Source organism: Eretmochelys imbricata, chromosome 13 (genome assembly GCF_965152235.1).
Source record: "Eretmochelys imbricata isolate rEreImb1 chromosome 13, rEreImb1.hap1, whole genome shotgun sequence".
Classification (NCBI taxonomy): domain Eukaryota; kingdom Metazoa; phylum Chordata; order Testudines; family Cheloniidae; genus Eretmochelys; species Eretmochelys imbricata.
In genome coordinates, this window is record NC_135584.1 from 11,654,989 (window position 1) to 11,679,184 (window position 24,196).

The 24,196-nt window shown below is 38.6% G+C and overlaps 1 protein-coding gene across 2 annotated transcripts in view; it reads left to right on the plus strand.

Annotated features, from left to right (window-relative positions):
• The window catches only part of LOC144273320 (serine/threonine-protein phosphatase 4 regulatory subunit 1-like), a 39,946-nt gene that overhangs the window by 12,143 nt on the left and 3,607 nt on the right, over positions 1–24,196 (plus strand). For both annotated transcript variants that reach the window (XM_077831782.1, XM_077831783.1), the window contains 15 exons: positions 1,485–1,627; positions 2,158–2,304; positions 5,970–6,077; positions 6,831–6,896; positions 8,315–8,473; positions 9,360–9,553; positions 10,009–10,463; positions 12,919–13,136; positions 14,611–14,703; positions 15,453–15,638; positions 15,977–16,138; positions 16,780–16,880; positions 19,110–19,230; positions 21,576–21,710; positions 22,761–22,902. In XM_077831782.1, coding sequence (XP_077687908.1) covers positions 1,485–1,627; positions 2,158–2,304; positions 5,970–6,077; positions 6,831–6,896; positions 8,315–8,473; positions 9,360–9,553; positions 10,009–10,463; positions 12,919–13,136; positions 14,611–14,703; positions 15,453–15,638; positions 15,977–16,138; positions 16,780–16,880; positions 19,110–19,230; positions 21,576–21,710; positions 22,761–22,902 — 2,430 coding nt within the window. The remainder of the gene's footprint in view (positions 1–1,484; positions 1,628–2,157; positions 2,305–5,969; positions 6,078–6,830; positions 6,897–8,314; positions 8,474–9,359; positions 9,554–10,008; positions 10,464–12,918; positions 13,137–14,610; positions 14,704–15,452; positions 15,639–15,976; positions 16,139–16,779; positions 16,881–19,109; positions 19,231–21,575; positions 21,711–22,760; positions 22,903–24,196) is intronic.

Consider the following 24,196-nt stretch of genomic DNA (forward strand, 5'->3'; position numbering starts at 1 on the left):
ACATAGAAAAAGTACAAACATAAAAACTTAAGCCAAAAATTTCAAATCTTCTGCCTAGTTAGTCACCAGGGCTAGGATTTTCCAAGGTACTAAGGGATTTAGGCACCCAGATCCCATTAAAATTCTGTGGGAGTTGGGTGCTTGACTCCCTTAGGTTCCTTTGAAAATCCTGCCCCTAAAACTATATTTTCATTTAAATTAGCAATGAGTACTTACAAATTCCACTGAATTCAGCAGGTGCAGCAGGTTTTCAGGACCTCTAAAAACCAGGCCACTTAATGCAGGTGCCTAAGAATAGATCTAGGTGCTTAACTTTAAGCACCCAGGATTGAAAAAAGTTATTTCCCAAAACATTTCTATATTTAGAGTAGTTAGGGTAAAAATATATGTAACCCTCCCCCATAAGCCCACCCACATTTTGCTCTACTGTGTATATTATTGTGGGCAAGTTAACATGGATTGAAGAATTTAGTATTTGAATTTCCTGATGTTTGTGGGGGGTTGGTTTAACATATGTATTAACATACGGTTTTGGGAGTGTTTTTTGGTCACATATAATTTATGTATATTTAATATGACAACTTCTATATGTGATTGCTTTCTTTGGGTTATCATGTGCTGAGTTGACGCCTGAACTAGTTAACGTTTAAAGTTTCGTTTCTATGATATTTTTCTGCTTGTTTCTTTTAAACCTATCTGTCTTAAAAACAATTGAAAAATGTTAATTGCAATGAGGGAGAAATAGCTTTTAAAATACATGTCTCTATCTTATCAGTAGTTACATGATTAATATGGCAAAGTTTAACTATTAATTAGTGATTGATTGCTTTCTCTATTGCTCTATGAGGGACTAAAAAAATGTTGCCCCTTGGCATGCTTAAGGTAAGAAAATAAAGCACAGGTCCCCAACCTCTGAGATGTACGCTGTCTGGGACACTGGTGCAAAAATGCAGAAAACATCTAAGTACTTTTCTATATCCCAGTTGTGACTTTTAATGTTATTTTTATTATTAAACTACACCTGAGAATGTACAGGATGCTTTTCAAAAGATGAAAAAAATCCAATGAACCTTAGCAAAACACAGGAAAACGGTGTGAAAAATAACGTGTATATCCCTTTTCCTTTTGACTACTAGCTACTTCCACATGCATTGGCTCATAGATAAATGAGGTACTAGTACGCAGAAGCTGTAAGGAAATTAGTTATAATGCATGAAAAGGGCCAGATTCTCAAGAAAGATAGCTATCCATTTGTTTAAAAATATGGCTCTAAGTGTCTTGGGCTGATGGGAGGTTATATTTGAGACCGTTTGATTTCTCAGCTGACCTTTAAACACAGATATTCTAAATAGTGACATTTCAAAAAACAGGATTTCTTTTTTTTTGCTTTTCATAGTTTCACAAGAGGAAATGCTACTTATTGAATGTATCTGGTTCTAACTTTAAACTTACTAAAGCCGTTTTGACTTTCTCTATGCTGTCAGAGCCTACTGTACGGACGGAACTGATGGAACAAATACCTCCCATTGCCATTTTTCTGCAAGAAAGTCGACCAAACTTCCCAACAGCATTTTCTGACTACCTTATGCCCATTGTAGTGAGATACCTCACAGACCCTAACAACCAGGTAGGAAATCTCAGACTGTAAAAGTTGTATAGTTAATTCAGTCTGGCATGTGGACCTTTCACAATAGGGAGGAGTTATACATTAATTTCTATTAGTAATAATAATACTTAGATCTTATATAGCACTTTGTACATAGATCTGAAAAACACTTTACAAGGGACATCTGTATCATTCCCATTTTACAGATGGAGGAACTGAGACATAGAGACTGGAAATGACTTTCCTAAGGTCACCCAGCAGGTCAATGATAGAGTCAGGAATAGAATCCAAGTCTCCTGAGTCCCAGTCCAGTGCTCCAACCAGTAGGCTAGTACCCAAAGTTGGGTTAAAAGTCCCCTTAAAATCCTCAAGTTTTTCTGTTTATTACTAAGAATATCTTAGTTTTATTAAAACTGATTAGCTTTTCACTGTTTCCTCGACTTTTTGCACTCCATTCAGTGAGAACAGATATTGACTTCACTTTTATGGTTCTCATAAAATACTGCATTTACAGTGTATTTTTTCTAATCTTTTCTTTTGCATGTTTCTAGGTTAGAAAAGCAAGTCAGGAAGCACTGCTGATACTGCTAGAACACGAACTTCTTGCTCAAAATGATATTGAAAATAAGGTGTGTCCTATTCTGTTGGACCTCTCTGCTCCAGACAGTGACGATGAGTACAAAGTGGAAGCAGTGAATGTAAGTGGCAGTGAAGAAGTTTTTTTTGTTTTAAAATTGTATCCCCTATTTGGATGCTTTTTTTTTTTTTTTTTTAATTGGTGTATACATTGGTCCGTGCAAGGATCTGGAAGATGGACTTCATATTCAAACTTTTAACTTGCTAATTAAGTAAACTAGTTAACTGGAAGGTTAGTTTTAATTCTGCCTGTACTGTCACTTACTTATTTCTCAGTTATCCAGTTACAAGTGGTCTTTCTGTAAAGGACTGACCAGTTTCCCAGCCCCTTTCCAGTGTCTCAATATGCATGTCTGCCTGTGAGATTTAAACAGACACACACACCCCCTAAAAAAACAAAACAAAACTAGTGAATGAAAATTACACTAACTTGAGCTCTGGAATTTGCTGTCTTTCAGTCTCGGCCAGTGCTTGTAAAACATTTCTAGATCAAGGAATGTGAGTTGATCAAAGTCCTCTTTTGTAAACCTTCTGGAATGGAATTAATTCCTGATATAATAAAAAAAGCTCTTAGAATTATGATTAAAACAGAGATGCAAGATGGTATTGGCCATTATTTTGAGAAATTAGAAACCAGTGTTAAAATCCTCTCTAAGCTTGGAATGCCAGCTTCAGATGTGGTAAGCCATTCAGGCTTAAACTTATGGGGTCATTAGTAACTTGTAGTATTGGGCCCCTTGGGGCCCCAAACTTTCATTATTGTCATCAACGCGAGTTGTGCCATTAACTTGAATGGGAGTAGGTTTGGGCTCTTAAACACTAATTTGGATCTCTTATAAGGAACCTCGTCTAATTCATAAGAGATCGCCGGCTAAAGTTGAAGAGGTGAAGAAAGCAAGATGGTAATGAGAACAATGTCACAGTAAGGTTTTTCGGTCTGCCAAAGATAGAAGCACTTTGAACCAATTCAAATAACTTTTCAGCTAGTAAATTTTCTGGGCCTAGTACATGTGGTCAGACAGAAGAAAATTCCGAGCCCTGCATGAGTGAAGTTTTTGAGGAATCCTTTGGACCCTCCTGCTTTTGAGACTTATTTATAACTCTTCTTGGAAAAATCTTTTTTTTTTTTTTTTTCCTGCTTGTAAATGTTGTTACACCCACCTTGTATAGCTTTCAGTCATACACTTAGTCAGACTTTCCAAATCTTATTTTCCTAAGTCATTTTCAAGACTAGGCATCATCGTGGTGTTGACAGACCATTTCACTTGAGACCCCGTGCGGCTCCATCTCCACTGTGAATTAGGGGGAGTGATCTTCCGGCTTGCGTGCACAGACTCACGCTAGCTCATAGCAGTCTAGCCGCGGTAGCCGGCAAAGCAGCAGTGGAGGCATGACTTAGCCATGCAGAGTACAAACCCACCTGAACCAGTGCTATTTCTCCGCACGGCTAAGCCATGCCACAGCTGCCGCTGCTTGTGCTACTGTGGCCACGCTGTTGTTTATAGCTCGATGAGAGCTAGTGTGAGTGTGTGTCAGCGAGCAGGAGAATCGCACCCTAGCTCGCAGTGTAGACGTAGCCTGATGGTGAGTCTGCACTGCCATTGGCGGCTCATTCCAGCACGTATAGGTGTAACCGAGCTAGCTCTGATTTCGCTCCCTCAGCACCAATAGTAGTAAAGCTGTGGCAGCGCAGGCTTCAGCGTGGACTAGTTGCCTGAATACACACGCAGGGTCCCAGGCGGGATTGTACAGCCGGTGCGGTTGTAGCTTCACTGCAGTTGGTATCCAAGCTAATTAGATTAAAGCTGGCTAGAGGATGGATACACATGCTGCAGTTGCACGCGCACCTCTTCCCCCCCCGCCCCGCCCAACTGCTTTATGGACATATCCTTAAAGAGAGACTGTCCAACAGCACAGCTTCAAAATTACCTGTATTGAAATTATAATGTAGTTGGCTTAACCGTCTGTGATGGAATTACTAATAGTTTCCTTAAACAAAGAGATGTTTTTTCTTGGTATGTAATGCTCCAATAGGAACTCTGTTATATACTTGTGCCCCTTCCTCTGACTGCAGCATCAGTTAATCTACAGTCCCAGAGTAGTGCTGACATCACAGTGTTCATGCGCAAACAAGCAAGTAAGCAAGCAACAAAAGCTATGTGAATTACAAGTGCAATTAAATTCATAGGGAAAAATCAGTGTTCTCCGTATTTGGGAAAAGATCAGAATTCGAGTTTATATTTTCAAAGTGCTAAAAGATTGTTAGAAACTGAGAGCAAATAAAATTAAAACACTTGGCAGCATCCCTTAAATTGTTGCAAAGGTCATAATTTCCCCCAGTGATCTCTTTCTGAAGTCTTCAGATTTCTACCCTGGTTCTTGTTAACTTTATAGAGAGTATGAATGATGATTAAAGTCTTAGGTCTCAAGTGTCTTGATGAAAAAGCAGATTCTGTTCACTTACAAGAAATCAAATTTGGGGTCAGCAGGGACCTCTGACACTTTACCTCTAAAACAGCTTTACCAGTTAGATTCCCCTTCCTTGCCTGGGAGTTGGTTATTACTCAGGGAGACTTCCAGGGTGACATCTGAATACCAGATGTCTTTTTGAAGGATTGACAGTTCCATTTAAAAAGTGGGATTGTACGGTATTCTTCCTTAGTTTTTATTTGGCATTCTATCACAAAGATGGAATATTCTTGGGACTGGTACTTGTTTTTATAGAAGTAGAAAGTATATCTTTTTTGAAAATATTAAAATGTAGAGTTCTATTCAGTCAATAATATTTGTATCAGTATGCAATCCTTGCTCTGTGGGACACTGACCTAATCAATGAAAAGCCTGTAAGCCCTCCCTCTCTCTAGTCACAAATTTGGGACTCCTCGTGCACTGCACTGAAAAGACAGCTGAAAGAGTGTATATGGCTAAAGTAATTAAATGTTACAGGTAACATAGTTTGTGGTGACCTTTGAAATTGACAACTTCACACAGAAGCTTGAATTAATGAGGGTTTTTTTAAGTTGTTAGTTTATAAACTAACAGCTAACTGAATCTGAATTCCATCGAGTTGTGCACTAGCTAACCTATATAACCATGTTGTCTTAATCATTGTTACCATTGTCCTTCCTACCCTTTGTCTGTCCTGTGGTTGGACAAACCCACTTTTTTTTTTTTTTTTTTTGTCTTCAGTTTAGGCCCTGTTCCTGCAAAGAGCTGTGTACATGCTTAACTTTAAACACCTGAGTTGACTAATTGAAGCCAAGGAGACTACTTGCATTCTTAAAGTTAAGCATGTGCTACAGTTTTTTCAGGATTGTGGGTTTTGGACAGCATCTACCACAGGGGGGCTTCAATCCTGGTATGGTCCTCCAACACTGCTGTCACATATATTTAAATGTAATCCACACTATGAAATAGCTTGAGAATCCTTGGAGTAAACCATGTATAAATTGATTTCTGTAACTCATGCTACGCAATTTAAAAAAATAAAATCTCAATCTTCTAATACAGAAATGTTATGCATAATAGTATGGTGTCCGTGGATTTTGTAGTTTTAATAACTCCTGGCAAGCAAAAACAATGTCAATTTAACTCATACAATAGTTGTATTTTAAAGTAGTAGTTTGCCTTTTGCTTTCAGAACTATTCTTTTTAGAAAGAAAACTTGAAGTAAAAGTGCTTGGTGACTATTACATTAATGTTTTCCCCCCTCCCTTCTGTGTTATAGATAATTTGTAAAATGGCTTCTATGCTGAGCAAAACTATTGTTGAACGTATGCTACTTCCCCGTTTCTGCGAGCTGTGTGGTGACGGGAAACTCTTCCAAGTCCGTAAGGTTGGTATGACTTGTTTCAAAACTGAAAGACTTCAAGTACATTCTACAGTATTTTTAACATCTACATCAAATTATCTTTAAGCAAAGTATTGATAGGAATATAATTTCAGACTTTAACAGTGCCTCTGATTTTCCTCTTTCAATGTAAAGGAATTTCCTTGTTTGTTTGAATTGTGTGTTCTATCTTTAAAATATAATGCTCATGAATATGAGGTACCTAGGCCCCTAGCTTGAGCCAAATATAGGCCTTGATTCAGCAAACCGTGTAAGCGTGTGCTTGAAATTAAGCCAGTCAGGGCCATAGTGAAGAAGTTTTGTCAATACACTTAAGTACTGACCTGTGCACGCTTTTTTTTTTCTTCTCCATTTTTGACAGCCTCTGCTCACATCTTTAAAATATTCAGGTGGCGAACCCCTGCGGTCCATTCAGCGTCCATTGAAGTTGATGAGATTCCTCACTGATGCAGAGGTCCAACCTAGGGGTATCATTGATTTCAACGGTGCTGTGTATGTACCACAGGGGGCTGCCCTAATGAATCTCTTGTTCAGGACTGAGGCCTTAGCCTACTGACAAATTTAAATTCTGTAAATACTATGTATTGTAAAAGACATGCAAACTATTGAATCCAAATTTGATTCTTAGGAGTGAACAATAAGGGGTAAAATTCTTGACTCTAGTCAGTAGCAAAACTCTCATTCATTTCAGTGGGGCCAGGAGTTCACCCATAACTTTTATTGTTATGGTTTTTTTAGGTTTGTGCAGCTAGCTTTGGCGATATTTGTAATGCAGTTGGACAAGAAGCTACAGAGAGATTTTTGGTATGTAAAATTTAGAGATATACAAAAAGATTTGTATTTTGCTTGAGCTTTCATATCTGCTTTTACAACTGAAATGTTTTAACAAGGAAATTACCGATAGTAACATTTAGTTTTCTTTGAGACAAGAACAAACTTTTGGATAACTCTTTCTTAAATTTAAACCTGATTCACTGGTTTAGTTGCCATTGGTGGCAAAAGTTTGTTTTTTAAAAGAGACTTCTCAATTTATTTTTTAAGACACTGTTTATGCAATAAGGGAGGGTTCTTTTCAGTGAATTTATTAAATTATCAGGAAACAATCAACTTGAAATCTCAACAATGGTAAAAAATTGAGTTAAAATAATTTCATGATTTATATCTATTCATGAGTGCCCTGGCAACTTTTGTAGTTTTATATTAAAGTTTATTATATTTTAAATGTTTATTTTCTTTCTCATCCTGATATTGTATAAAAGATGCACCCAAACAGTAGGCTTAACTTACAATATTCACTTTTCTTTAGGTGATAGTGAGTAGTTTTTAGGTGTCGATGCGGGAGCTAGCTGTACTTATTGCAAGTGAGAGTCCTGATAAAACACCACAGTTTGTGCCTCTAATATTCTGTCTATATTGCTTTTAGTGAAAGTCAAGGAAAAATCAATTTTGATTTGAATATGATTGCTGTATAGATATGTATAAAATAGCATTTTAACAGAAACACAGAGGTGTTTGCAAGAGTCTAATTAAAACAGATTACTTTCTTCTGCGAGTAGCTGGCTATTTTCCCTTTGCTAGACTTGTTAAATAAAATCCCAGAAACTTGTGAGGGTGTGAGAGAGGAAAAAAAAAACAAAGGGTAGTGGTGGTGGTGGGGTGTTCTTAAGCTAAACCCAGTAGTTGACTTGAATGCTCCTGAGGCAGTAATTCCAAATGAGGAGCTGGTCTGGTACTGAATAGGAAGATCGTGTGTTTTGCAAGTTAACAGTTTTATCCCTCACCTCCAACATACTTTTTTTTTTTATAAGCACAGGTAAAAGCACAAGAGTATTTTTAAAGTGATCTATTTTTCTGTTCCCATCCCTTGACCCTCCCCAGACTGGAAAGAATTAGTTTCCCATGCTTGATAAGTTATCCTTACACCAAGATATGTTCGCAGAAAAGAAAGCCTATTACTAATTTTCCTTATGCCCCTCCCCATAATTTAAATGTTAGCAAGACACAACTGAGATGAATGGGGGAGGGAAATTTTAATTCTTCAATAATTAATATAATTATAATTATTTTTCTTCTAGGTCACTACTTTCACATCCTTTTTCACCCATTGCACATAAACTATTACCAACTGCTTTTTCCAAGTAATTAAACCGACAGAAAGTGGTATCTTGTACTGCAGCTTTAATACCTGTTTGATTAGCTATAGTTTCATTCATTTTTGACAGATTCCAAAGTTTTTTGAACTCTGCTCTGATAGTGTTTGGGGAATGCGAAAAGCTTGTGCTGAATGCTTTATGGCTGTTTCTTACACCACATCCCCAGAAGTTCGCAGAAGCAAGCTGTCCCCTCTCTTTATCAATCTTATCAGTGACCCCTGCAGATGGGTAAGTAGGTGGGGAGGTACCTCTGACCTAAAAGAAATTCATGAATGCAAGCTACCTTTTTCAATTACAAGGACTTTTAAGTGGCCAAACCAGGGGCTTAATAGCAAAGGTAGGTCTCCTGTATAGGCACACATGTTAATTCTCAGTCTTGGTCCCTGAAATGGAGGACACTGAGGGCAGTATGGATGCAACATGCATATGCTTCCTTAAGGCGCACATGCACACCCTGTAAAATTAGAGGACAGAATAAAATCCAATTACATGGGCTGTACAGTCACCACCAAAATCTGACAGCTGGATATGTTAGGATCATGGGTATGTGGTTTGCTCTTTTTAGTTTCCATGTACACTTTAGAAATGTAAAATTCATGCTTAGAAGTTGGGTATCATTTTGGACCTTCTAAATTTTGGCCTGTCAAATGTGGGGATGGTCCTTTAAATTTTTTTTGAAAATGTCATAGTGGAGATTACATTTAACACTGTGTAAGAATAAAGAAGCATTTTCATTGTCACGATACTGGGTGCACAGGGCTTTTGGACCATGTCTATGAAACAATTGTGATTTGACTTGAACTTTGTAGTGAAAAGTTAAATAAGTCAGATGAATTATATTTACTAACACATTTTGTTTCTTAAATCCCCTTACTCTGATGTCTTGCTTTTTCCTGATTTAAACTCTAGTAGTAAAATGTAATAAATGAAGCCAGGACTGGCTTAATAGCATACTCTGAAAAACTTAGATAATAGCAAAATATAACCTTGTACATTACTACTTAATATAGTAAGAGTTAAATTTGAGCCACATTTCATATTTCATTATTAACAATTTGCCAAAAGGCCGCATGGCTACAAAATATGTCACATGTTTATTTTTGTACTGTGCCAGGTTCGCCAAGCTGCTTTTCAGTCTCTAGGCCCGTTTATTTCTACCTTCGCAAACCCTTCTAGTGCTGGCCTTTATATTCGGGAGGATGGGACCCTCAGTATCCGACAATCAGCACAGGATGTGACTTCCAGTTCCTGCCAACCAGGCAACAATGCAAATATCACATCTGCCAGTACGAACATTGTATCTTCCAGGTAAAGCTATGGTTGAAGTGCGAAAGGGGAGAGGAAAACTGACAAAACATTTTTTCCTCCACAATCTTTGAGTTAAGTCTCTAGTTTTAGTTGATATGATCTTGTGTTTAATATATGTGACTAAAAATAAGACCTTTAGTAACGCAGGTGTAGTTTCAATAATGATGTAAAATGTGGGCTACACATAGGTCTGATGAATTGCCACATGATTTGATCTAGCTACTTTAATGTTTCACCAGTAATTTTTTGGAGGGGAAGGGGAGAGAGGAGGGGAAAATATATTGAAACTAGAGGTGAAACAAGTAGTTCTAAAGCAGGATTTGTCCTCAAGTAGAATAGCTACACCTATTGTAATTGCTCTTGCTGCCTTATCTACAGTGTGTGTCTTTTAACTGAAAAGTATTGTTTTTGGGTCTTTACCTTTCATTTTCCTAATGCTATGTCTCTGTTCTCAGTTCAGAACAACCAATAGAAATTAAATTGGAATCGTCAACTGATGGGACTTCAGCAGAAGCCAACCCCTTGATCTGTGTTGAAAGCCCAAGGACAGACCTACTGAAAGGAAGTTCGAACAGTTGTGGTAGTCCTGGAGAGGCTCTGACTAGATTGTCCCAGAATGACAAAACCACTGCTTGTGTGATAGAAGGCATTAAAGACTGTCATGTGAGCAATTGCCAGGGAGTGAACTCAAGGTTCCAGTCTGCTGAGGATGTCTTTAATACTTTCCTGTACTGGCGCCCTCCACTCCCTGATATAAGCCAGGACTTGGAGCTGCTTCAGTCCAAGACTGAGAAGCATGAAGAAGGCTGCTCTATGTCAAAGGCGATGTGTAATAACTGTGTTGCCAGTAGTGAAATAAAAAAAGTGCTGGAAAGCTTGCAGGAGCACATGGATGATCCAGATGTTCAAGGTAAAAGCCTACAATAGTAGTGATGTATGGAAGTATAGTTTCTGATCCCTCCCTACATGAGGCTTCCCACACCCTTCAAAGCTCCTTATTGCAGCAGCCCTCTCTTGCCTAAGACAGAGTTTCTCAACCCGTGGGTCAGGACCCAAATTCGGGTTGCCAGAATGTTTCAGGGAGTTGCGTGTCAGTTCTGTGGCTCCTGTCCCAGAGGGCTGGCTGGGCTCGCCTCCCTGCTCCAGGCATTGCAACCTCTGGAGTCCCAGCACCACTCAGGTTTGGCCCAGACGTTACGATGACAGATGTCCGGGTAGGCCAAATTTGAGTGATTGGCACTGCAACCCCCTGAGCCAGGTCACAACTCGACTCTCATTTGATTCAGTCAGGCTGGGAGTGGTAAACCAGAGAGATGCTGCAACCCTGAGTGGAGAGCCACATCCAGCCAGCCCAACAGCACAGGAGCCACCACTGTGGGGTGAGTGCCGGGCAAGACCCAACCACCTTGGGAGGGCAGGATCCAGCCAATACCATCCCAGGGCCCCCACCCACAGACTATTTACTGAGTCACGACAGGCCATAAACATTTTCAAATGGGTCCTGAGCCCCAAAAGATTGAGAACCACTGGAAAAAGTGAGTGGTGGGGACGGAAGGCACGATAAAAAATATAAGAACCGAGAACTCAAAGGAGGGGAAAGCTTAATGACTAGGAAAAGAGCAAGAAGTGAAGTGGAACTGAAGCATAGGAATTGGCATCAGAGTGGGGAGTTGCATGGCTGACACATACAATAGAAAATAAAGAAATGGGTTTGGGCTACTAAGAAACAGTGAAGGAGTTAGACAGATAAATCTGTATCTTTTCCATCATACCCTCTACTGTAATGTCCTTGCTTTTCATCATTCCTCAGCCAGGCAACCTTCTTCCCTTTCAGAATAAAAGGATGTGTGAATGCTCATTTCCTTCCTAGCCAAGCTGCCAAAACCCTCTAATATACCTCTACCTGACCTGATCCTCCTCTCTTTTTTGTTACAGTCATCTCATCTCTTCCTGTCTACTCTTAAATGGGTTGTTTTGATCCATTCTTGAAAGACAGTTTGAGAGACATTCACTAAATACTTCCTCTTGCTTATATATGATCAGAAATGGCTTCATCTATGTGTATGTGATATTTTAGGAATCACCCAAACTGGTAAGGGGTTCTGTCACTGCCTGCCCTGTAACTTTGGGGTGACTTAATGCTATGCTGCTGTGGCTCAGATCCCTAATAACCAGTAGGTTGCCCACAAGCACAAGGTCTCACCCTGGCTTCCACCAGCTTAGTGACAGCAGGGCGACACCAACAGTCCTTCCAGTCCCAAGTCTCGCCTAATCCATCCTCCCCAACTTCTTAACTACCAGAGTCTCTGACTTTTTCCCTCTGGTTCATCACCCCCGAAAGTATGAAACCAGCCACCCAGTTATCAGCTCACTTTGGTGCACATATACTCCATACGGGTTGCACAATAGAGATCTGCTTCGGGTAAAAAATTCAAAGATGAAATAATAAGGGAGAACAAACATACAAGTTACACAGTAAACAAACACAAAATGCAACTTCTGGCATTTACACTTGTATGGTAGATAAAATTCCTTTTCTATTACAAGTTACCTATTGCCTTTAAACAGTTTCCCAGCATACCCCATAGCTGCAGGGGGGATCCAGAGTTTCACAGGCAGCCTCCTATCTAGAGGCTGGCTTTCAGTTTCTGGATGAAGGCCTCAGTTTCAAGCTTCCTTTCTAAAAGTAGTGCTGCCCCATGCCCCACTCTCCTCCATGTTAAATTGTTTTAGGATAGTGAAATAGGACATGATCCAGGGTTCCTTGCCAACAGAGATGATCAGAGGTCTGTCCAGAGAATGGAAACAGATACATATATGCTTCTGCTGGAAACAGTAATACTGCCTCTAAATCTATACTCACAGCTTATCTGAAAGGTTTTGCTGAAGTTAATTCTAGACCTTTTTTGCAAAGGTAAATAATTCCTCTCATGTTTCTATGCATTTCATTGTGGGGTTTTTTTGGGTTTTTTTTTTTTTTTAAATCTCTCCGTATAAATAACTGTAGTGTTAATACTCCTTTAAAATGAAGCCCAGAAAAGGAAACTAAGGACCTGTATACACTATGCTGGTGAGGGATACTAGAGGGATGTGTTTTGTAGAGCACTCTAATGTGTTGTGCTCTAGCTGCCCTGTGTAGAGCCTGATGGTGTGCTCTAAAAAAGTACCTGGTTCATGTTATCCCGCTTTACACTGGACTACATTAATGTGAACTAGTTATCTTTCAGAGTGCATCATCAGGGGCTACACAGGGCAGTTAAAGGGCAGCCTCTTAGAGCTCTTTACAGATCACATCCATCTGGTGCACTTTGCCAAGCTGTGTAGACAAGCCCTAAATGTGCCCCCAATCCCTTTACTTTATACAGCCCAGGTTCAAGTATTGTCCGCTGCGCTCAGAGCTGCTCAGTTTGATTCCATCAATGATTATGAGACCAAACACACAGAAGAGAGCAATGGCAAACTTCAGAATGAATTGTCCACTTTTGAAGCCAGCCATGCCACTGTGGAGAAGAACAGTTTGTCCTCTTCATCATTCCAGGACGATGTGAGCAACCAATCCACGACCAGTATACTGAAAAGCAAAGTAAGTATATACTCATCCTCTGGATAGGCGAGTACGCTTTTAAGGTACAGACAGTGTCTACCTCTGTTTGCACAGCACTTAGCACAGCAGTGCCCTGTTCTTGACTGGGGGCCCTAGACACTACTGTAGTATAATTTATTATATCCCACTTATAATATAAAACAAAATTTAAAGTTTTTCAAGAAGCTTATTTCTATTTAGGTTCAGGTGAGCCAGGAAATAGAAAGCTTTAAGTGGCCTTACAGGATCTTCATAGAAAACAAACCTAGAAAAATCTTTCCTGTTTCTGAAGCAAATAGAAGTCATTTGTCCCCAGACAAGGGACTAAATCAACCAGTGACAACACACATCCTTCCTGATTGCCATTTTACAATATTCTTAATGTGCATGTAGGCTAATAGGAAAACTTTTTCACAGTGCTTATAATTTTGTCTTTATGATAGAGCTAATCATAAGAAGATACTAAAACCCTGCTTGTCCCCTAAAATAACACATTCAATGCTACCACATGTTTTGTAACTACAACTTGATGTTCGCCTTTAATTCCTCCGCAATACAGGAGTAAATATTTTAATCACCAGCTTTTTATTAGGAATTCAGAAGGGGGTGTACTTCACAAATTAACATATTGATCTTGGATTGGAGTTCACCAGAACAGTTTCTTCACTGGTCTGTGGGAAAATAAAAGCAATATCTTGAGGGGAAATACAGGAGAAATAGAGTTTCCGGGACTGTACTCCAAAATGAATAAAACTTTTATCAGTGTGTTATTTTTTCTGAAGCAAATATATTGAGCTGCTTTGTCAACATCTGCTACATTTGCAGAGAGAGTAGAACCTTTAGAGAATAAATAAGAAACTGCCTTCCAGTATCTGAAGGATGTTGGGTTCATTGCAATTAAAATTAATAATTTATATACCTTTTAAAGTATTGAAAATATTCATTAGTTGCTCAATCTGAACATGGTTCTGAATTCAGAGTGTGAGCATGAAGGCAGAGGAGTTATTTCAACATTGACCTTTTTACTGAAATCAAAATATTCTGGCTAGTGTCCCATGGACATTTTAACAATCATAAAATTTGGTTAAAGAAAGTCCTTTGGGGTAATATTTGTTTCGTTGCCATAGTGGGTCAATAACTAGATGTGCAGTATCTGTTAATCATAGTGATTGTTCTTGATCTGACTTGCTATTCGTGAAGCTGAAAACTGATCCTTTCTTGATTAAGACATTGCATAGAATTCATTTTGTTGTGGTTGATTCTTATACGGCCAAATTCTGCTTGCCTTACTCACATAAGTAATCATCTTGACTTGGCTACTTACATGAGTGGTGTGAGCATGATTTGGCCCTCAAAGACCCGCTCTGTGTCTGAGTTGTGTTGCTCTTCAGTGTAATGCTTTGAGATATACTAAACAGTAGTTCTATAATGAAAGAAAAACTATTTTAATCATAAATACTACATCCTTTTACAGGAGTCAGAGGAACAACACTATGGGACCACTGAATTTTTAAAGAAAGAACAACATCATATTCCACCCATTGAAGATGATAAATCGAAATTACAGGTGACTTAAAATATTAATTCATGAGGCTTTACCCTCAACTCTGTGGCGTTTACAAATTATCACTTTCCAGACAAACAAAGAAACACCTGTCCAATCAATTCCAAAATTTCAGAAAATGTTCTAGGCGTTAAGGAGTAGAACTCTATTGATTTTGATAAAATAATTAATGGAAATCCAGGCTTTTCCAGTCAGGTCCACAGAGTGCATATTTGGTGCTGCAAACAGAGGGATCTCTCTCTGGTGTCCCCAGCTGCTGCCTACATATCACAGGCAGCAGCTTAATATGCTGCTCTCACTGTGAGTACAGATTGACCTACAAGCTACAATTTTGTTTTTAAACTGCCAGAGAAGTTTATATAAACAGAACTGCATTGGAAAATCTAGCTGTTAGATCTAGCTGCATAAAATAACTTGATGCAGCACCCAAAATGATGATTATCAGTAATAAAAATTGACCTTTGCTGTCTTCCTGATTTGATACATAGACTGTTGCCTACTGCTTTGTCTAAACCGGATGACAAGCCACCCACGGTAGTGACTTGTGCTGTAGTTTGTTGCGCTAGCCTGATGTAGGGCGTGGAGTGTTCAGTCATTTGTTGTTCTGTCCTGGCATGTGCCCCTTGTGCACCTGCCACCTGGTTAGAGGCAAGAGAGAATGCTGTACTAGAGCAGCTGTCTTTCCGTACCGATAATATCGTCCTCTTTTTTAATTTATTAATGTTAATAATTTACTATCTTTTTATCTGTAGGATATCATACCTCAACCTTTATTAGACCAGTACTTGTCAATGACTGACCCCGCTCGAGCCCAGACTGTTGACACTGAAATAGCAAAACACTGTGCATATAGTCTCCCAGGGGTGGCCTTAACTCTGGGCCGGCAGAACTGGCATTGTTTGAAAGATACGTATGAGACCTTGGCAGCAGATGTACAGGTAAAACTGCATTTTCAAATAAGCATTCAGAATTCTAAGCAAATTATACAAATTAGAAATATAAGCAAACTATGCTGTAGTTTACAAGAAGTAATATCTAAAATTGACCGTGAATAAAATTTTATGATAAATCTGGAATGTTGTGTTGGATGCACTTTTTTTTTTTATTTAAGAAAGGAGATTTTATAAATGACACACGTGCTACGCAGCACCTGGTTTTCATGAAACGAATTATGCTTTTTCTGCTCGTACCCTTCAAAATATAAGTGTACTTCTATTTAAGAGTTGCTCAAGAATATAGTGTTTAATCTAGATTGGTTTTTCTTAACTATGGACAGTGGAAGGTCCGTCGGACGCTAGCTTTTTCCATACACGAGCTGGCTGTTATTCTAGGGGATCAACTAACAGCAGCTGATCTGGTGCCGATCTTCAATGGATTCTTAAAAGATCTGGATGAAGTGCGCATTGGAGTTCTTAAACATCTCTATGACTTCCTTAAGGTAGGAGATTATATAGCAGTTTAAATTTCTGCTTTAATTTTATTAGGCACGTGCAAACCTCCATTTTTTTCATGCAGCAATTGCCTCAAAAGCTTTTTGTGGATTCAAATGTATAACGTAATTGTTTTTTGGGTTTGGGATTCTTTGCAGAGAAGTTAAGTTTTTAATTTAATTTATTTTTAATTAAAGATCTTCCACTTTCCCCTCTGACTTTGTTTGCTTGCTTTTGTAAACTGTTATAGTGGAATTGGTGTTCAGAGCAATCTAAGTGGCCTACGATTAATTGAGGAATGAAAAAAGGGTATCAGGTCATCAAGTCCATCCTCAGGGTCCATTGCAAGAAGTGCCGAAGTAGCCCTTGGCATATGTAGCTACCCCAACTGGGTGTGCATTACTTTCAGAATCTGGGCTTTAGTTTTCTGGAGGAAAAAGCAGATTCCCTGTGAACTGTAATCTGATTTTAAGAGTTCTTTCTATCAGGAAAATACAGATAAACAGGAGTGACAGGAGAGTTAAAGAATAGAAGAATAACCCTGAAAGAAGTGAAAAGTGTTTTATAAAGCTTCAAACTGTAGTTTCAAACTGCTGGATTCATCAGTTGTATTTACTAATCAGTTGTTTGTGAACAACATTTCCTGTAGTTGCTTCATGCAGACAAAAGGCGCGAATACCTTTACCAGCTTCAAGAATTTGTCGTGACTGATAACAGCAGGAATTGGAGGTTTCGTTACGAGCTGGCAGAGTAAGTAAAACTTGTTAATGTGTGGTTCCATTACCTTTCATGGTAATGTTCAGAATTGTAACACACCCTGAATGTGAGCAAATGGCAGTAGCTTTCCTTTTAAGGGGACATGGAGACTATTTTTAGGTTAAAATTTGAACTACATTAAGGCCAGAAAATCTTGTACAGTAGCAACAATTTAGGTTACGCCATATTGTCCCACCAGTGAGCCTTAGCCCAACCTTTAGGGATCATCTGTTAGACAAGAGGATAGAGCAATATCCATTATCATTCACCTCTGCTAAGGTGCCAGTTATAGTGATGGACTTGTGATGTGGACTCTGTCCATTAGGAACTGTACCACCAACTTATTTCACATAGGTCCCTATCTCGCTGAACCATGCTCTGACAGCATTTCTCATTGTTGGCAAATAGTAGGGTTACTCACTACTTCCATATAGTTAAATATGAGTAGGGAGGTAATTTTACACCTGTATATAGCATTGGTAGACATTTTAGAGTATTGCTTAAAGTCTAGTGTCCACAATTTAAAAAGAATGCTGAAAATTAGAGTGGGTGCAGAAAAGAGCCACAAAAGTGACTCCAGGGCTAACGAAAATGCATTTACAGTGAGAGACTTAGGGTTCAATCTGTTTAAATTATTAAAAAGAAGATTGAGAGGTGACTTGTCCCCAGAGTAAAAGTATCTTCATAAAGAGAAAATGCCAGGTAATAAAGGACCGTTTGATCAAGTGAGAAGGACATAGCAAGAACAGGTGCCTAGATGCTGAAGCTAAACAAATTCAAATTAGAAATAAGACACACATTTTTAACAGTGAGGGTGATTAACTATTGCAGCAAGCAACCAAGGCAAATGGTGGATTCTTTCTCTTTTGATGCCTTTGAGTCAAGGCTAGATGCCCTTCTAGAAGATATTATTTATTAATCATGTTTTCTATGGTAGGGCCAGCCAAGAATGGTCCCTTTTGCAATAGACCTATATAGAGCAGCAGGCGGAGTCAAATGCAGGTTTTTGGGCTTGATACAGAAGTAACTGAGTGAAACTTAATGGCCTATTGTGTATAGGAAGTCAGACTAGATTGTCAAAGGTTCCCTTACAGTCTTAAAATCTATAAAACTCTGGCAGATTATATTAATGCTCATTCAGTTGTATGTCTGATTCTATTCAGTTGTGGTGCTTATGTATAAATCCACAAAATGTGTATGGCATTGGTTTTTCCATCGTACAATTAGTTGACTCATTTTGGTGTTTTCACCCAAGTGGGAGCAGAATGGCGATGAACTAGGGACTGGTAATGGTTCTAGTAATGGTGGCTTGTTTCAGTATGATTTAGGATCTAAATGGCTAGCCTGTAGACATACACATTCCTGGATTGATGTTTCAAAGTACTTAAACTCTTTTCATAAAGCATTTTAATGCATACAATTAAAATACTTTCCTTCACAGTAATCTTAATTCAGTATGTTTTATTTGGTCTGTTGAGGTTTTAACCCCCATACTGGACTGCTGGTGTAATGTTATCCTTGTATTATAAACCCAGTGAAGAAAACTGCACTGAATGTTGTGTAAGTTCCCTGACATCTAGTGGGAGAACTTTGTAACGTCGGTATGATTTTTTTTGCTGTGATTGGCAGAATATCACCAGCTGCTTGTTGTTGTTATGGCTGTTTCAGTTTCCTACAGATGATGCAACTTAAGTAGGCGATCTTTACGTATTCACTGCAGTAATTCAAATATTTCTCATCTTAACTTCCTAAGAGTATGTGTGATTATGTTCTGCAGTTAAGAAGAAATTTCCCATCATAGCATAAAAATTTCAAAATTCCTCAACATTTTCATCTAAGAATAATAAATTTTAAAGTATTAGTGAAGAAGGGATGAGGGGGAAAGTAAGATAAGGAATTTGAGAATCCCTAATTACTTTGCTGTTTCTGATAATTCCCTTATACACCTGCAATTTATGTGAAATCTCATCACTGAAGCTGCATTTTTATACATTTAACTTTATTGAAATGTAGTAGTTCTGAAACGTGCACTTCATGTATAAATTTTAGTCTGGTTGGGAGACTAAACAGAATCCCCAAGCTTTGCATAATAAAAAATGATTGTTCTCCCAGATTTTCAACAACTTTGTTCATGAAACCAAAATGATTTTCCTCCATCTTCAGCAGGAAGGCCATAAAGAAAAAGAGAGGAATGTTTTGACTCAATGATCCCTTGTGTTTCAGACAGCTGATCCTGATATTAGGACTCTACAACCCCAATGATGTGTATGACTACTTAAGGCACATTGCGTTAACTCTCTGCTCCGATAAAGTATCAGAAGTCAGGTGGATCTCCTTCAAACTGGTAAAGGATTTTACTTTTTCTTGCAAAAAAGATTTATGAAAAATGTATTTAATAGCAACACATTGACTTGAAAAGTTTATTGAAATTATATGGTAACAACAGATATTAGGAACACAAATATGTTTCAACTAGATCTGGTCAAAAAATGAAGAGACAGTTTTTCATGAAGTATTGTGAAGTAGTTTCTGTGCTCCAAATGGTTTTGGGTTTTTTTGTTTTTTAATTTCAGTTGTCAAGAAATGACTGCAGGGAGGAAAAAGAGATGTTGAAAGGAAGAAAAAAAATCCCCAAAACGATAAATGAAAAATTTCAAAAAAATCTGTTTTTGAAAAAAAAATTGAAATATTTTTTAAAATTTACAAATTTTGAAAAAAGTAAATTTTAAAATTAAAAAAAAAATCTTGTTTCAAAAATAAATTGGACCAGCTTTAATTTCAACATCTTCCATGTATGCTCAATTTTTTTCTTGGCACAATACAATTATACATGCACTTTTGCAGAGACAAAAGTGGTGTGGAGAAAGTAAATAAGGAAGTGTTATTTACTCCTTCTCATAACACAAGAATTAGGGGTCACCAAATGAAATTAATATGCAGCAGGTTTAAAACAAACTAAAGGAAGTATTTCTTCACACAACACACGGTCAACCTGTGGAACTTTTTGCCAGAGGATGTTGTGAGGGCCAGAACTATAATAGGGTTCAAAAAATAACTAGATAAATTCATGGAGGATAGGTCCATCAATGGCTATTAGCCAGGATGGGCAGGGATGGTGTCCCTAGCCTCTGTTTGCCAGAAGGTGGGAATGAGCGACAGGGAATGGATCACTTGATGTTTACCTTTTCTGTTCATTCCCTCTGGGGCACCTGGCACTGGCCACTGTCTGAAGACAGGATACTGGGCTAGATGGACCTTTGGTCTGACCAAGTATGGCCGTTCTTATGACAAAAGATGAAGTTCTGGCCCCACCTGAAGTCAGTAACAAAACTCCAATTGACTTCAATGAGGTTGGGATTTCATGCAAACTTTTTCAGGTGCATTTTTGCAAAGGCAAAATCAGAGGCAACCGAGCAACATGGCTTAAAAAATTCTCGCTCACAGTCTGTTACATTAGAACTGTGTTTGTTTGTGTTTTTTAAATTGTGGCTCAATAAAAGTTTACAGAATGGGCTGGGCATTGGGTATATTGAGTAAATACTAATTTTACGAATCTTTAAGCCTGCTAAATACATGGTTAACCAACAGAACTTTAAAAAATAAAAAAGACATATTTCAAGATAAAGGGGGAATTTTAATGTATGTACCCAGGTCTGTATGGACTTTTATTTTTAAACTTACTGATAAGAATATATATGTATAAAAGAGATTAAGGAAAACCTAGTTCTTTTTTTAAGTCCGCCTAACTCGTATGTACAGAACGACGGGAATACAAAATGAAATCCTGACTACTTACTATAATGTGATGTGCTGTAGCCCTGATAGTATGTAATGTTGCACATCGTGTTGTGGTGAAGTATTAAACTGCACTTGGAAGATGTGCCTGCTTTGAGGGGAAAGCTGAACTCTGAATTTCCCTCTTTTCTTCCTTTGTGTCATGGTGTTAATGGTAATTTTCTTTGTGAATGAACCACATATGAGTAACTGCTGTTTTCTTTGTCTTCCTCAAAACTAACATTCTCATATGTAATCGTAACTATTTAGGAGATAGCAGCACCATTCTCTTGAATTTATTTCTAATGACTTATTTGAGCCCATTTTGTGTCGGACCTTTTCTGTTAAATATATATGCCTTCTGTAGAGAAGGACATGCTAGTAATCTGATACATGAAAAAGTAGACAAATGATCTTACTGTTCACTGTTCTTTCCTGTAAGTTGGTTTTATGCTAGAATATAGTTTTGTTTAACAGTATTTAGTAAGTAGAGAACTTGTCTACATGCTGGCAACACAGACATCACAGGATCTGCTCTTTGCTGCTTTGGTCCTCCACGGAAAGGCGGTGGTGGTGTTATTATTATTTAGTATTTATGATTAGCAAGGATATCGCTGAGAACACCACAAAGTTGTACTGTAACATTTCTTTTAAAACCAGTGTTTGAGTGAGACCATAGCAAAGTACACAGTTGGGTCAGTAAAGAAGCTTAAAAATGGCCTCTTCTCTCAACCTTTGCGTTTCAGAGCTGTGCTAAATAAAGCTTTTGTCAAAACAAACAACACTATAGTTTAATGATCCCTATAGTTCTGCAGAGGTTTTGGCATTCTTAAGTAGTAGTCTTCAAGTAAAGTGATGCCACTTAAATGCTAGTCTAAATTCACAGTCTAAATCTGCCCTCTGATCTTTTCACAGGTTGTGGCAATACTACAGAAGTTCTATGCAAATAATGCAAGTGCGTTGGGATTAAATTTCATTAATGAGCTTGTAGCAAGGTTCCGTCATTGTTCCAAGTGGATTGGAAGACAAGCTTTTGCCTTCATTTGTCAGGTTAGATTGCCTTTTTACATGTATGGGTGTATCTACAAATTGAGAGGATTCATAATGCTGGCAGGAATGGCTTTCAGAATTGGTAAAGGAATATAGAGCCATTCACCTCCAGAGTATTTAAGAACTATTCCAAATCAGTAATGAGTGAAAGTCATTATCTTCTCAGGGTGGTTCAGTGGCTTGTGTGAACTGACATGTCCAAATCACAAAAGCAAACCTCAGAAGTAGCACCCTCCCTTGTCAGCAGTCTTGGCAACAAAGCAAAATATAGATGAGACTGAAAACAAGCTGTGTTTTGTGAAATCCACCTAGACTACTGGCAGGATCGTGCTTAGACAGGGACTATACAGTTCACATGTGCTCTTTGAATTAGTGGTGGTTGCCGGGTGCCCAGAGTTGGTGGAGAACGGGTATGTCTCTAAAGTGACTAGACTTGTTTGCTACAGAGAGGAGGAGGAGGAGGAGGGGGAGTGGCCATTGACTGCCCTACTCTTCAGTTTGGTGGTCAATACTAGTCCATGAAAAGGCCATACATCATTTTCTTTTAGCCAGGGAAATTTATTCATACTAGTAGTTAGTTGAAAGGCAGTGGGAAGAGGAGAGGCAAAGCCAAGGTGTTAATGATTCCCTGAATAAAAATTGTAGGTAAGTCCACTGCCTTCGTTGGGCCAACTTTAAATGAATCCTGACATCCTAAATTCATATCTACACAGGGTAGAAGAACCAAATGATACTTATCCTTGAGTGAATCAATCAGATACTTTTCTTGTGGTGTCCTTCCAAAAACTTCCAGGGGAAGGAAGGGCCATTAAAAGAAAAAATATATTCAAGTAACCTCCCCTTGTAAATGTAAATTTAGGCTGCGTGTGTGGAACAATATACATTTGAGAGTTAGGAATACATCTGAAATAGACAGCCAGATAACTAACATTTTTTAAATATAAGCTAAACTTGAGGCAAGTTGGAAAGGAATCAGAGATAATTGTTTTTGTTAAAGATACACTGATTATTCGCCTTGCTTTATCTTCTGTTCTGCTCTTACCTCCACAGGCTGTAGTAGAAGAAGAGTGTATGCCTGTTGACCATTTTGTCGAACACTTACTTCCCAGTCTTTTAAGTCTTGCTTCTGATCCTGTGCCAAACGTAAGGGTTCTGTTAGCCAAGGCTCTAAGGCAAACGCTGTTGGAGAAAGGTATGCTAAACTAATTTCTTTGATGTAAGAACTAATTTCTCATTAATTCCATCATTTCTGTAACACCGCAGCTTTTCACAAATTGGCTTGCTCAGCTGATAAAAAGAATGTTCAGATTTACGATATAATGATATAACAAAGGCAGAAACTAGTACACTATAATTTTGGGATCCTACATTTAAACTCAGCCTGTGCAGTGCTTGATATCAGTTAGTTTGCAAAAAGAACGCAGGCTTCTTTTTCCTTTCAAAAAGTTTTTTTTTCTGCTAGCATTAAAAGGCTACTGTATATCCTCTGTGGTTTGTCACCCTTTTGTGATTTTGACATAATACAACAGATGTGATATTCTATTCAGTGGAAGGCAGTTGAATGCTTATTTACAGTGGGAAAGTCGCATAGCGTGTTATATAAATTATTTAAGGCAGGAGTTCTCAAACTTCATTGCACCGCGACTCCCTTTTGACAACAAAAAATTACTATATGACTGCAGGACAGGGGACCGAAGCCTGAGCCCACGTGAGTCCCACTGCCCCAGGGGGCAGGACAGAGCCAAAGCCCTGAGCCCCACCACCCCACGTGGGAAAGGGGTTAAAGCCGAAGCCCAAAGGCTTCAGCCCCAGCCAGGGGCCCTGTAACCTGAGCCCAACCGTCCAGGGCTATATCCCTTGGGCTTCGGCCCTGGGCAGTGGGGTTTGGGCTTTGGCCCTGAGCCCCTGCAAGTCTAAGCGAGCCCTGGCGGCACCATTAAAATGTGGTTGTGACCCACAGTTTGAGAAGCACTGACTGAAGGCTAAGAAGAGACATCAGTAAATTATAGGTCCAAAGAGGAGATGCTTTTGAGAAATTCAGAGGATCAAAATAAATGAAAGGAATTGTAATCGGATGTATAAAAGGTTCTGCACAAACTCCGTTTGCTATATTCATCAACTATTTCTCAATTCTAGAGAATGAATAGTATAACGGCCTTGTTTGCAAATATGGTCACTCATCCACTCCATATGCATATTCCTGTATTTGTTTTTCAAAACATCCAGGCCACCTCTGATATATGCCTTTTTATAAAGGGAGTCACCCTTCTCCATTCCTCACCAGAATCAGTTATGTCAATGGGAGTATTTTGATAGTACTAAAAAAAAAAAAAAAAAAAAAAAAAGAACATGGCGGCCTGCTAATTTTCCTTTCTTGCTGGTACGTTTCCACTTGGGGGCCAGCAAAAGCAAAGAACCACTTATAGAAATATTGAGTATTCAACATAGAGCTCTCCTTTTGCCAAGTCCTAAGCGAAAGAAATTAA